This window comes from Nelumbo nucifera, chromosome 7 (assembly GCF_055504915.1).
Source record: "Nelumbo nucifera cultivar China Antique chromosome 7, China Antique-T2T, whole genome shotgun sequence".
In the NCBI taxonomy this organism is placed as follows: Eukaryota; Viridiplantae; Streptophyta; class Magnoliopsida; order Proteales; family Nelumbonaceae; genus Nelumbo; species Nelumbo nucifera.
In genome coordinates, this window is record NC_142655.1 from 60,263,833 (window position 1) to 60,278,835 (window position 15,003).

The window sequence follows — 15,003 nt, forward strand, 5'->3', positions numbered from 1 at the left end:
AAAGATTAGATATTGGTCCCTATGTAGTACCCATATTGAACATGTATCGCTATGAGCTTCCTAACGTCAATTGAAATTTGCTGTAGAACTTTGGAGTGTCCTACCATTGATTTGCATTTTGCTTAAAAACACCAAAAAATATTACTCTTGGTCAAATACGTGTGGTGTGGTTTAGACTACTAAATTTTAACTTTCTCCACATGCCATAATGAATTCCACAAGAAAAATGAATGCATAATTTGTTGTCTCTAGGTGTTGCAAGTTGAAGGGGTAAAAGGAGTAGGGGTAGAGCAAAAATGACATGGGTCCAAGCAGTAAAAAATGATTTGAGAGTAAATAATTCATCAATGGACATGGCATTAAACAGAATAGAATGGCCAAATAGCCAACTCCATATGGTTGGAATAAGGTATGGATGAAGATGATGATGCAATACTTACAAAATCAGCTAGTGAAAATCAGATTGCGTTCAATGGTTGTTTTGACTGCAATGAAATGATGGATACAATGTAGAGTCTAGAATGAGGACCTCTTCCGGCAGTGAAATAGTTCCGCCCATTGCTCTTACACCCACCTAGCACTAAATGAGAAAAACACGCGCACAAATCCATTCCAAGACTGCAAACCCTGAAAATTCCATCTTCCGTCCTAGCAGTTCTGAAACCCTCAAAAGCATGCAACGCCACCTTACGAATTTGAATTACCACGCGAGTCCCCAAGTGTCTGCAGGCAAAAAAATGTATTAGATGACCTATGCATGATTGTTATCATCCAAATAATTTTTACAAAAATAGAAATATTTCAAAACAAAATGCAGTTTTCCCGTCTCAAACCAGTTTTTTGAAGGCTTTGATTCTTGTGCTTTTCTTTGACTTATCCATGTCTGGTTTTGCACGATCCAGGGCCTGGGCCAGAATGCATAATGTTATCAAAGAGCATCGACACGAAGAAAATTTTACAACCATATTAAAACATTGAAAATTAAAGTTGACACTACTCACTGGTAAATTTCTCTTTTTCTATTTTTGGGGATAAAGACACTGTTAAAAATTAAATGCCGGATGGAAAATGATTAAGCAGGAAAAAGGGGAGGGAAAATGAACAATCAATAGCAATTCCATTTGGTATATTCGGTTATCCCATGGTAACTTTCTACTCTGAGAGACGAGGAAGCAGGGTATTGGCATTATGGGTGGAACCATACATCACCTTGGTAACCACAAAAATCTCATTGTTTGGTACAAGCCCTTGGGCCAGAGGTAAAAAATAGCTTTGACAGCAGCTGTAAACCAATTCTGACAGGGTTTGGGGGGAACTTTACCTACAAGATGAAGACTTAATTCAGAATTCAGGTGCTTTTCTGGCTTTGATGGAATAACTAATTCCAAAAGGCCAAAGTTTTCGTTTCTCTTTTGGATTGAACATTGCATAAAGAAAATAAGCCTGGCCCTCTAATAAGGGTGACAGTTAAAAGAATACTATAAGGTGGGCTAAAAGAGAGGCCACCGAGCCATGGATTAGGTAGAAACTAGTTAAGGGTTGTACAATGACAGTTTTGCCTCTAAAGATTTATACTAAACCCCCTCCCCATCTATATTTGTACTGGAGATCTTATCTTTATTACAATACAGCTGATACAGTTATTGACATGTCAAAGAAAAAAGAAACAGCAAAGCCATAACGGAAATATAAAGCAAGATCCCCAAATGCAAGAGGAACTAGAGTGTAAATGGCTTGGCTGATTCACTGGCTAAGGGGTTATGAGGCAGCAATTGTTTCAGGCTTCTATGAAATCTAGGGATTAGTCTTTTGGGCTGGCAGTCCTGCCTTTATGTGCACTACTCTCCTTTCCCCTTTATCATAATAAATTCTTCTATTTGCTGATCAAAAAAATAAAAAACTAGAGTGGTAGGCTGGTCCTGATCATAAAGTGTTACAGAAAATGTAGAAAACATGTAAACACAAGTGTTGCTACTGGGAATAGAAACCAAAAGGATAAAGAAAAAAAGAACTTCTAAGCAGATTGATCAGTACCCTTGTGCCTGATGAAATCAAAGGATATTCCTATGTATTTTATTTTAGTTAACACCTTATAGTTGGGGTAAAGATTTATTAAGTTTGAAGCCCACAATTTATTAAAGCAAAGCATCTGTCAGAGAGAGAGAGAGAGAGAGAGAGATTACAAGAATCAATGACTCCACTCGACGTCTCATTCGGGTATGCATGAAACCTTCAGAACACTGCATGGGAATGTACAGGAGAATAATTGCATTACAAGAAATTATTAAATCACCATATGCACAATAACTAAAGCAATATTCATGTATGCATATAGATAGGTGTGCACAAAAGCATAATAGTCCAAATTATAAAGAATGGTAAGGGGTCATGGAAATACAGGTACATCATGAAGAAAGTAAAGAAGGTGGCTGCAGAGTTGATAATAGTTTTTAATTGGGTAAGGGTTGGTTAACAAAACTCAGCTGTATTAGGGTTTTAATTCCCCAAGAACAATCTGACATAATGCGAACATAGTGAGGCTGCTAACATGGGCGAAGTCAATTTAGGCGTGCTTTGCACTAGTATTGTGCATACAATATTCATTATTCATATCAGTAAAATTTCAATTGTCACTGATCACAAAAAGCTTGGATAATGACACAAAGTTTGAGGGAGGGCATGGAAAATCTTCAATCAGCATGAATGCAAATAAACTAGTTCAGCAGTTGAAAGAGGCAGTCCTCTATCTATCCAATACAGTAAAAACCCTTTAAAAAGGGGAAAGTGGTTCAACTGCTGTGCTTGCACAGCAACCAATTAATAACCACATTAGAAACCACTACGATAAATGCCAAGTCTAGCAACTTAAATAAGGCTTACAGCAGTAAACAAGTAACATCAAATCAATAAAAGAAAAAACATAAAATTCAATGAAAGGATGACCCAAGCTTTTTTTTTCTGCTCAAAGAGATTTTTGAACATGGGCTGCAATACCACTAATCCATAATATTTATATGAAAACCACATACAAGTAGTGAGATGATGCCAATAATCATCACAGACAGGTGAATTTCAGCACTAGACGCCAACATCGTGTGGTTAGGAACCTATATAAATGGACGTTCCTATTTAGATTGTTATGAACATCCAATCAATTAAGTTTGCAGCTAAGCCAATAGATACCCAACATTTTGAAGACATTAGTTAAGAACAACTGTACATTCTTGTTCCAGGGATCGAGGAATGCAGGTATAACCTTGTACCTACTTTGTATTATGTGTTTGGTCAGCCATTAGTGCTGTCCATCCTTCTTTGCATACGTTATTTGAGGCTATGTACTCTCTTTTTATATATTATTATCAATACAGTTTTTATTTCATTACCAATATAAGAAAACTTCTTCCTTTGTATAGCCTTGGAATTTTGAACTGTTCTGCTTATCTTCCAAAAGCTGACAAGCAAATCTATGGGCTTAATGTTCAGTTAATTGTCCACCACTCCACCCAAGCTCGTCCCAACACATGGAAAGTCAAAATAGACCATTTGTAAATACATCACATGAATGTGTGAGAGAGAGAAAGGTGGTAAAGAAAATTCTTACCTTTACATGATAACTAACATATGCATGAAATGTTGACAAGTTCCAAACAGTTCTGTCCAACTTTTTGCCTTCAACATGGCGGGGGGAAATAACTGCAGAAAGATACTTTGTACTAAGAAATAAGAGGATGAATATAAAATTGGCTCAGTATTCTGAAACTACCAAAAGTAACAAATCCAGCATTAGCAGATAATTCTTGAGCTGAAGCTGCTTGCAGTTCTGAAGGAGGAGTTGGAGACCACAAACAAGAAGGGGCATAATTGAGTCCAGCTGTGCGTCTTGCCTCCACAAATTCCTGCACAGACACGATTATCTCCCCAGTCAAACTTTAATGTGCAAATGTACGGAACTACAGAGTATAGGCACAACACAAAGAGCCAAAAAGATATATTTGAATTTTTATTTGAAGATTGCACCAATCCAAGGACACAAGTATCATTCCACTATTTTGCACATATATGTCCATAAATGAATTTATATCCATATCAATAACTCTGAAGCTGAACCTCAGCAGACAGCAGACTTGAAGAAACCAGACCAATAGTGGCCAAGGAATTGGCAGTCAATCATATTTACTGAAGCTGAACCCCAAAAGTGCTACAAAACCTGATGGAGGGAGGGGAAAGGAAGGGAAGAAAAGTTTTCCCCTGCATGCATGCCAAGCTACTTTCTATTTCCTATTTTAATATCTAATAATTTTATGCATAATGTTAAGTGGTATTATAGATCAACAGATTCAAACTGCACCATCCTTAGTCGCTTCAGTCCCAATTCAATAAAGTCTTCCTACACAATATGAGGTTAGCTAAATGAATCCTGTTCCACCATTCCACTAAGTGCCATACTGCCATATGCATTTGGGCTCTTAAGTCATTTCTCACTAATTTAACTCGTGTTCTTTTTGGCAAGCTCCTAGCTCTTCTAGACCCTTCAACTTGCTTGGTCTCTGGTATAGTTTTTAAACATTAATTTTAAGAACAATGCATTCTTTTTTAGCAGCAGAAAGTATATTGCATTTCACTATGGATGACAGTGGGAGTGTGTAGTAGGTACCCATTAACTTGACTGCTCCATCACCATCAGAGTAGCATAATAGATTCACATGGTGAACTAATTCAGAGATTTTTCTTCTTTTACATGAAAAAGAAAAAAGAAGGGAAAATATACAAGGAGTATACTTGCTTTGTGGCCCATAATAAAAGAACACTTTTAAATTCCATTAAAAAAACTATAACAAAAAAAGCATCTAAAAATTCTTCTATATACCCCCTAAACATCTCACCAACCAGCCAGGCAGGCAGCCACTCTCATATTCTTACAACTCCCCCAAAAGACAGCTTAAAGAAAATCTTCCTTACCAGAACTAAAAAGAACAAAGAGATAACTCCTAAGCATGCAGATTAGTGTAATTTTCTACCCCCATCATCCAAATGACCAAATAGCCTTAGTCTCTCTCTCCAAGCCATACATTAGCCTACCAAACAGCTTTAAGAAACTTAAAACCATACAGCACCTTCCTACTCATCCAACTCATTATTAGGAGAATTTTCAGAAGGAAGACAGATGACCTCACCCAAGAATATAGAATTTTTAAAATGCTCTCCTGTTCTAATTCCAAAAATACCCTTATGGCAAATTCCTCACCACCCAGGAAAAAAAAACAATCCTGATGAAATAAGATATTTTTCCATGGATGACACTTAGAAGGGATGGCTGGTAGTGGCAGGTAAAAAGAGTTATTCCCCTCAAACTTAACTTCGAAAGTTATTCCTTGTAACCTGAGTAATGGAGGATACTTCAGAAAGTTCAGAGAGGAAATTACTAGGCATAGATAAGTTTATAGAACCAGCTGGATCTTCAAACTAAATTTTGAAAGCTATTCCTTGGAAAACTTGGGACATCAGGTATTGCCAGAGACTTCAGAAAGTCCACAATTGAGATCATCATTGTATGCCCCAATGCACTAGAAAAGCAATAAGAACAATGAAGTGCAAGGGGTTCCTAAAGCTTGAGGTAAATTTTCTAAGGTGAGACATCACTTTTACAAAAAGAAACAAAAAATCAACAACAAAAAAGAAAAAGTTATACATGAATATGAAAATCTAAAATCTGAAAGAAAAAGCATTCCAAAAAGCCTCATTACCTCAATTGCTTAGAGTAATCATATTATTAACACAAAGCATTAAAATCCTACATAGGCTAAACTGTTTAAACTCTAAGTATTATAGCTACAACCTAAAATATTAAACTATCTGTATGTGCAGGGATAAGGCTCAAACATCTTCCCTTCCCAGACCCTGCATTGGCAGGAGTCTTGTGCACTGGGTTGCCCTTTATTCAACATCAAATGCAAGGTCAACTTATCAAAACCAACAAACAAGCAAGTAATGTGTACCTGACTTCACGCAAGGCACACCCCACAAAATGAGCCTTGCCCATGAACCTAAGCCACCTGGGACATGCCTTTTAAAATGCCGATATATCAAAGGTTGTCTGGCTGATGGATTTTGGCTAAAGAAGAGATTATGTTCTTATTACAAGGTTCTACATTTATTTCTTTGTCGGAATTTGACAGGACTTGGGCCAGGAGCAAGGTTTGAAGTATCAATACGATATGCCCACTAAATTTTGAGATCTGATAGATTTTATTTGTTTTAGATAATATAACATGACATGACAGTTCTACTGACAAGAGATCAGGAGGAAAAAAAATAATAAAAATGAGTTTTGGTTGAATGAAACTCTCAATACACAAATTTTGCATATTGAGAGTATTGATACTCCAGTCTGAGCCTGTCTTACACCACCAGTCTCAAGCCCAGATAAAGGAGGGTCGTGTCAGGTTGGCAACTGCGACTAAAACTTTTGCCGAACCCTTATAGATGATGAGAGTATCGATACTTCAAACTATGTTGAGGAGTGACTCACATATTGTGATTGGATGGATGCAACAAGGAGATCTAGTCCATAGACCCTTTGCCATGCTTCAATCAGGGAGGCCATCTCATTGAAATCCATTGTTAACATCTCGTTCAGATTGATTCTTCAATCAGCCAACTTAAGTAGATTGTATTGCTAGGGAATAATGAGACTTGAGCTGTACTTTTTTTCTCTTTGTTAAGAGAGGGGAGTTGGTCCCCCTAGGGTAATGGGGTGATAATGCCATTTATTTCCCATGGTAATTGTGCTGATCAGCAAAGGTTTCTTGGGTCTTGTCCCCTGAACCAGGGGACTTGGTGATGGTACCTTCTTTTATTCTCTTCATTTCTAGTTTAAAAAAAAAATGTTTTTGTTTCTGTCAATAAAAAAATATAAACACAAGTACAAGATGTACTTATTCCTTTTTACCTGCAAAAAGGAGGTTGCCAGAACAGTATCTATGGGGTCCTTGAATCTCATAGGAAATACCACTGTCACCTTATCTGCCTGCCAAAACACAGCATGTTATTTACCATCACTTCCACAAGCACAAAAATACTTTCTGCATGTACTTATTATTAAGAAAAGGGATTCATCAAGCTAAACATTCTTCCAGAATCAGATACTTCAGGCTCAACCATATAACAATGGAGGAATGTGCAATTGAAGAATAAAATTGATAATATGAACAACTTTCACTTTGTAAAAAGGCATATTAGAAAGCACCAAGACATTTTCGTGAAGCAGGTGAAGAGAAAATTCATAAGACCAACCAAAGGAATAACTTTCCTCAGTCAGATACCAACTTATACCACAGCAGTCAAATTTTTTAGGTAAACATTACACCATTCATGCATACAATTAAATAGAAGTAATCAAACTGCAAAAAGTAACTAAAAAATAACTTCAAAAAAGATATTAAGCTTTCAAGAGAAGAATCCAAAACAAATAAGAGAAGTATTTTGAACCTGAGGTACAAGAAAAAAGGACTCCTTAGGCCGATGTACAAGAGCAACAAGCTGATCTACATCAGGAGCAACTGTCCTTGAAGAAAGATGTTTTAAAATCAATCTTAAGGGTGCTCCAAGGACCACTTCTCTAACAGATGCTATCTTTACCAAAAGAGCATGTTGTTGATCTGCATAAATGGCAAAAAATCAATTATCATTATGGAAAATTATGTGAATACAGAAGTAAAAAATCACAAGTTCTAAAATAGACAACCATGAAGAAATGGTTGTGATAATATAATAGAGTGGCAAACAAGTTCACAAAATTAGAGAAAGAAACCCAACACAGAGTAGTCAGCATCTGAGTTATGCAAATTCAGTTTTTTTCATGAACCAGGCTTCTTTAGTGCAATAAAAATGCTACGAATTCAGTATTTATACATATATGAGATTATGTACACATGGGCTTGATTTTTTTGGCCTTTTATACAAGATTAAAAGAACTCTATTAAATCAAACAAAGCTTTTATAATACAATATCCTAGCCTGACAACACGCTAGACAAAAACCATCCCAAAAGAAAAAGGTTAACAACTGATACAACAAAATCACTCAATTAAGGGAGTTAACTGATACAAATCCGTCCTTTCCAACACCTTGCCTGGTTAGGTCATCAGCAAGGGAGTTAACAAATCTCAATAGAAAATAACTAAAGCCCTTGGAGTAGAAAATAACTTATCCTCAATAGAACCACCCTACTCAACAATCTGAAGTAAACTTGAGGATTTTTTTTAATCTCATGTTGCCCAAAGTGCCTGGCAGTCCTAGGTTTCTCAATTAAGACTAATTCAGATTTAATTTAATGGAGCCTTAAGAAGGGAAGCCAAAATCTGTTAAGGATCTCTTTATATGCATGAAAGAATGCAACATGAGCCAACCTCTCATAATGTCATCAATACCGGTCTTGTCACTTTTCTATCCTTGTTAATGGAGTGGCAAAAAACTTCTTCCCAGCTTGCAGAGGGTTAAAGCAAGGTGATCCTTTCTCACCCTTTTTACTTTAGTGGCAAATGTTTTTAGTACACTCCTCTATAATGCTGATAAGGAAGATGAGATTAGCAAGAAAAGCATTGCTCTTCTAAGTGGTTGTGGTGCTTCCCCTTGGAGAATGATAGGTTGTGGCACAAAGTGGTTTCAAGTATTCAAGGGCTGTCAAGAAATGGATGGGATGCTTGCATTCTGCGAAGGGACTAATCAAGCAACACCTTGGAAAGCAGTGCATGGTATCCTCCCTCAATTCTTGAGCATATCAGGTATGATTTGGCTTCTGGTAATAGGATTAGATTCTAGAAAGATGTGTGGGTCGGGGAGCTTCCCTTAACAGATGTATTCCCTTCTTTGTATGCTCTCTCAAGCCTTAAAGAGAAACCTGTGTCTAATTTCATTGGGGTTCCTTCTTCTTCTAGGGTGGGATGGAATTTGGGGTTATTGAAAAGCTTTAGAGTCCGAAATTGTATCAGTATCAAGCCTACTAAATATATTGGATAACCTGGTCTTTGATGATTCTGTGGATGATAACCAGGTGTGGTCCCCCAATCCGTCAGGGTTGTTTACTTGCAAATCCTTCTTTTCTTCCCCTGTGACCACCTCTCCGTCCTTGCCCTTTCCTGTGAAAGAAGTATGGTGTGCCCCTATCCCCCCAAAAATTGGTGCCTTTTGTTGGGAAGCATATCATGGGTGCATCAACACACGTAACCTGTTGCAAAAGAAGAGACCAAAGTGGTCCTTGTCTCCAAACTGGTGCATTTTCTGTAAAGTGAATGGTGAAACTGCTTACCACATTAATCTCCTGCCCTTCTGTTTGCTGTATTTGGGAACGGTTTTCTCTTTTTGGTTGCAGATGGATCCCTCCTATTTTTTTGAAAGGCTCTTTAGCCCATCTTTTCTCAGAGGCACAGAGAAGAGAGGTAGAATATGGTGGAAGTGTGCAAGGGCAGCAAGTGTGGACATTTTGGGAGGAGAGGAACTTAAGAATATTTGAGGATGGAGAAAGAAATAAGGGGGAAGTTATTGATATTGTTACTATAAGAGTAGCACACTGAGAACCTTTTCAGCAGTGAAGGAGTGTATATTAACAAGAGCTATACATTGGCTGAGAACCCTAGACTCATTTAATCCTTTTTTCCTTTGATGACTTTTGGAGAAGCTGGGCTGTAATAGCTAATATATCCTTGAAGAAAAATAGATCTGTAGCAATTTGGCTACCCCCCTCGAAAGGCTTTACTAAGCTGAATTTTGATGGGAGCAGACAAGGCAATCCAGGATCATCAGGGATTGGAGGAATTTTGAGAACTGAGAAGTACAATATCCTATCACTGTTTTCAGGCCCAGTGGGAGTAGGTGACTAAACAAGGGCTGAGTTGTTGGCTGCTATACAAGGAATTCAGATTGCCAACCAACTTGGGATAGAGAAATTACTGATTGAAGGGGACTCTAAGGTGATTCTGAGTTGGTTGTTGAACCCTGATTCAATTACTTGGAGCTATAGGGGTCTTATGAAAAAAATAAATTAAATGCTTAACAAGTCACATGCCAATTAGAGTCCAATGGGTGGATAGGTCGGCAAATTCTTTCACTGACTTCCTTGCCAAACAAGGGGTATCCAGGGAAGAGCTATTTTGGGCAACCTTGTAATTTTTCTCGTCCTTTTTTTGAGGGGGGGTCTCTCTGTAATGTCTAGGAGGGGCTGCACCCTGTGCCTCTCCATGGGATGCTCGTAACAGCTTATTCTATTTGATTAATGAAATTACCTTTAAATTATCAAAAAAAAAAAGAGTGTAGCACACTAGGTGAAGACTTTGAAACTGTTTTCAGATTTTTCAGTGGATGACTTCTTCAAAAATTGAAGGTCGATAGCTCTTTCTTCTTCTAGAAAACAAAATCTCATTGAAGCAATGGTCTCCCCCAATTGATGGGTGGATGAAACTTAATTTTGATGGAAGCAGGTTGGGTAATTTGGGTCCATCCAGGATTGGAGGAGTGATTCGAGATGAAGGTGGGAATATTTGTGGTTTGCTTTCGGGACCAATTGATCAAGGTGATTCATTGAGAGCAGAATTCATGGCTGCTATTGTTGGGATGCAAAAGGCAAAGAAAATGGGAATCACAAGGCTGATTGTAGAAGGGGACTCAGATAATCATTGGTTGGTTGAAAAGTGGAGAAGGGGTGTTGTGGCAATTTAGAAATGAGTTCAGGCGGTTCAAGTTGCTAATCAAGACAGATGCACATTCATGTAAGATGGGCTAGAAGGTCTGCTAATGGCTTGGTGGATAGATTAGCTAAGCAAGGACTACATAGTCATCATTTGTTTTGGGCTCAATGTTAATAGGGTAGTGGAATGTTTTGTTGTAAAAGGTTGTGGCTCTAACAACCTCTTGTTGTAATCCCTAATTCATTAAATTTTAATGAAATTCTTTGTGTTGATGATAAAAAAAGATGAGATTAGGGGTTGGAGAGTGGGCAGAAACAATTCTCCAATTACTCACCTACAGTTTGCAAATGATATCATAGTTTTTTTGTGAAGTGGGAGATACTAGGAAGATGAAAAGATTAAAAGAACTGATCAAGAAGTTTGAAAGGATGTCAAATTTGAAAATCAATTTAGACAAGAGTTGCATAGTAGGGATTAATATGGAGGAGAATGTCTTAAGTGTGGTAACGGGTTGCCCAGAGTGTTCTATCACCCCTTGGCCTTTGACCTAAGTGGATCTTCCATTAGGTGCCAACCCTAAGGAGAGCAGATTTTGGAACCCAGATACAAAAAGATATGAAAGGAGATTGTCCGCTTGGAAGAGGAACTATATTTCACTAGGAAGTAGGATTACCCTAATAAAATCAACCTTGGCTAACCTAGCAATCTACTTCCTCTTTGTTTTTAGGATTCCACCAAGGAAGAAAAGAAATTAGAAAAAATCACAAGGGGTTTCTTTTGGGAGCCAAGAGAGGCTAGAAAAGACCACCTAATCAAGTGGGAGGTTGTGTGTAAAAATAAGAAAAAGGTGGTTTAGGTATTGAGAATGTGAGAAAGAAGAATATGGTTCTCTTAGGGAAGTGGTTATGGAGATGGCCATTAGAGAGGGAGAACTTGTGGCACAAGGTAGTGGACAATATTCATAGGAGGTTGGAGAATGGTTGGGATGTTGGTGTACCACATTGGACTACTTTGGTAGCAACTTAGAAAGCAATCCATAGTTCTCCATCAGTTCCTTAGGTTTATCAGGTATGGTGTTTGCTTAGGGAATTTAATTCGGTTTAGTAGAAAGCCCTATGTGCTGATTCGGCCAAGCTTCTTGTGAAAGGAAGAGGAGAAAGTTGGGGGTTTCAGCAATAGACAGAGGAAAGGGAAGAAAATGAGAAGAAGGTCAACTAGGATAGTGATTCATAACCCTAGCCGCCAGCCCCTCATTCTATTTATAATTAACTTAAATATGAGATATTACAAAGATGCCCCTAGTAGGGCAGCAACTCAAACTAAGTACTTACAATTCTTTTAAAAAAAAAACTAATGGGCCCAAGGCCCAACAACTTCTTAATTTAAAAGAAAACAAACTAAACATAAATCGGCCCACTCAACACTCCCCCTCAAGTTGGGAATAGATGTCACACATTCCCAACTTGCGTAGATCATGCTCCAGCTTATTCTTCGCAACACCTTTTGTGAGAACATCAGCAAGCTGCAGATCAAAAGAAAAGTATGGAAGACAAACTTCTCCAGAAGTTACCCTTTCTCTGATAAAATGTCTATCTACTTCAATGTGCTTAGTTCGGTCAAGCTGGACTGGATTATGGGCAATATTGATTGTTGCCTGGTTATCGCAGTATAGCATCATAAGTTCTTCTGCCTGTACACCGATTTCTTCTAACAGAGAACGGATCCAGAGAAGTTCTAAAACTCTAAGTGCCATGGCCCTATATTCTGCTTCTGCACTTGATCTTGCCACAACTGTTTGTTTTTTACTCTTCCATGAGACTAGGTTACCCCCAACTAGGGTGCACACTCCTGAAGTTGATTTTCTATCATCAAGGCATCCTGCCCAATCCGCATCTGTATAGGTCTCTAGCTTCAACTGTCCATGATCAGTAAACAATATGCCTCTGCCTAGATGTCCCTTCAAATAAGCAAGGATCCTGTCAACTGCCTTCCAGTGCTGGTCTCGTGGATCATGCATGTATTGACTCACTACACTTACTGCATAGGAGATGTCCGGTCTGTCATACACAAGTATAGTAGCCGACCCACAAGTCTTTGGTATCTCCCAAGGTCCTTCACCGGTTCACCTTCTGATGCACTGATTCTATGGTTCTGATCAATGGGGGTGCTAGTTGCTTTGTTCCAAGCTTCCCTATCTCTTGGAGAAGGTTCAAACATACTTTCTTTGAGAGATAAAAATTCCATGTTTCTTGCAACTTCGATGCCTAAGAAGTATCTTAGTTCTCCAAGATCCTTAATCTCAAATTCCTTATGCAGGTTCCTCTTCAGACTATCAATCACTCAGATCATTCCCAGTGACAACAATGTCATCCACATAAACAATTAGGATTGACACCAAAGATCCCCTGCGCTTCACAAACAAGGTGTGATCAGATTGAGTTTGAGTGTAGCCAAAAACAATCAAGGCCTTTCTGAATCTGTCAAACCATGCTCTGGGAGATTGTTTCAAGCCATATAGTGACTTCTTCAGCTTGCATACCTTTCCCTTTTCGGCATTATCATAAAAACCAGCCAGAAGATCCATATACACCTCTTCTTGCAGATCCCCATTTAGGAAAGCATTCTTTACATCCAGTTGAAACAAGGGCCAAGAGTATGAGGCAGCAAGAGAAATGAGTATCCGAACAGAGGTCATCTTTGCAACTGGCACAAATGTCTCTAGATAATCAATGCCATAGGTCTGTGTGTACCCTTTTGCAACAAGTCTTGCCTTGTACCTCTCTATACTTCCATCTCCCTTATACTTTACTGTGTAAACCCATCTGCATCCAACTGTCTCCTTGCCTTCCGGTAGGTCCACAATCTCCCATGTTTGATTCTTAATCAAAGCCTCCATCTCTTCCTGCATAGTTGTCTTCCACTCAGGTTTGGAGAGAGCCTCACTAACACCCTTGGGTATAGACACTAAATCAAGAGAAGAGAGAAAAGCACGGTAGAAAGGAGAAAGTCCATTGTAGGATAAGTATTGTGAGATACAATGAGCAGTGCACTTTCTCTTCCCTTTTCTAAGAGCAATAGGGAGATCAAGGTTATCTGTAACAGTGTCAATAGGATCAATGGGAACTGAAATAGTAGTGGGATCAAGAGGAATACCTGAATCCGTATCAGCCGAATCTGGAGTCTCCAAGGGATCGACAGGAAGTGGTGTGAGTTCTGTTGTAGTGGAATCAACCGCCTTATGGAGTCTCTGCCATGAGTAATGTTGTGAAATGGAACGCAAAGGAGGTGGCAAGGTGGGTGACATCGGGTGGTGGTCAAGCATAGGAGTAGACACAGGGACTGAAACTGGGAGGGGGATAGACTGCTAACTTACTTCCCCAAAACACTCCCCCTGAGAAGGATCGTAGCAGTGGTACCCTTTCTGATTCTCTGCATATCCAAGGAAAACACATTTCTTTGCCTTGGGATCAAGCTTCAAACGGTAAGGGCCAAGAATATGCGCAAAGCAGACACATCCAAACACCCTTAGAGGAATATGAAACATCCCCCCCTGAGGAAAAAGAAGGCTGAATGGGGTGTTGAATCCGAGTACACGAGAGGGCACCCTGTTAATTAGATATACTGCCGTGAGAACTGCATCACCCCAAAAACGAATCAGAATTGTGGCTGTGATCATCATGCTTCTTGCCGTCTCAACGATGTGTTTATTCTTCCTCTCTACAACACCATTCTGTTGTGGACTATAGAAGCAACTGCTCTGATGGACAACACCATACTCCAACAGATACGAGGCAAGATGTCTTTCAAAATATTCCCTATCATTGTCAGATCTGAACATCTTTATTCTCGTCCCAAACTGTGTTAGTACCATCTGGTGGAATTGCCTCACCAAGGGTGGTACTTCATCGCGTGATTTCATCAGGTAAATCCAGGAATATCGAGAGAAATCATCCACAAACAGGAGAAAATAGCGATAACCGCCCATAGAGGGAACATGATAAGGGCCCCACATATCCGAATGAATAACATCAAAGGGAGAAGAACATCTTTTATTACTAGGTTTAAAAGAGTGTCTACAATGCTTTCCAAGTTCACAACCCTCACACTTCAAACTTGACAGACTCACAGACTCAAACAGTTTTGGAAACAAACAACTCAAAGAAGAAAATGATAAATGACCCAGACGGTTGTGCCAAAGCATAATCTGACCCACAGATTTTGACTCACTGTCTCTGCAAACATGATGACTTTGGTGAAGAGGAGGAGCATCCAGGAGGTAGATTCCATTCACTTCACGACCACTCCCAATCGTCCTCTTTGA

General features: G+C 38.9%; 1 protein-coding gene across 6 annotated transcripts in view; it reads right to left on the minus strand.

Moving 5' to 3' along the window:
* Positions 1-325: 325 nt before the first annotated feature.
* The window catches only part of DIS2 (Arp2/3 complex, 34 kD subunit p34-Arc), a 33,531-nt gene continuing 18,853 nt past the window's right edge, over positions 326-15,003 (minus strand). For 4 of the 6 annotated variants that reach the window (XM_088891532.1, XM_010262559.3, XM_010262560.3 and 1 more), the window contains exons 4-10: positions 7,489-7,658; positions 6,950-7,027; positions 3,764-3,896; positions 3,602-3,693; positions 2,184-2,240; positions 834-905; positions 326-723 (exon numbers count right to left, since the gene is read on the minus strand). In XM_088891532.1, the coding sequence (XP_088747658.1) occupies positions 688-723; positions 834-905; positions 2,184-2,240; positions 3,602-3,693; positions 3,764-3,896; positions 6,950-7,027; positions 7,489-7,658 (638 nt within the window). In that variant the 3' untranslated portion in view covers positions 326-687. Of the gene's footprint in view, positions 724-833; positions 906-1,209; positions 1,322-2,183; positions 2,241-3,601; positions 3,694-3,763; positions 3,897-6,949; positions 7,028-7,488; positions 7,659-15,003 lie in introns of all 6 variants that reach the window. The other 2 variants (XR_016078609.1, XM_088891533.1) reach the window with 2 other exon arrangements.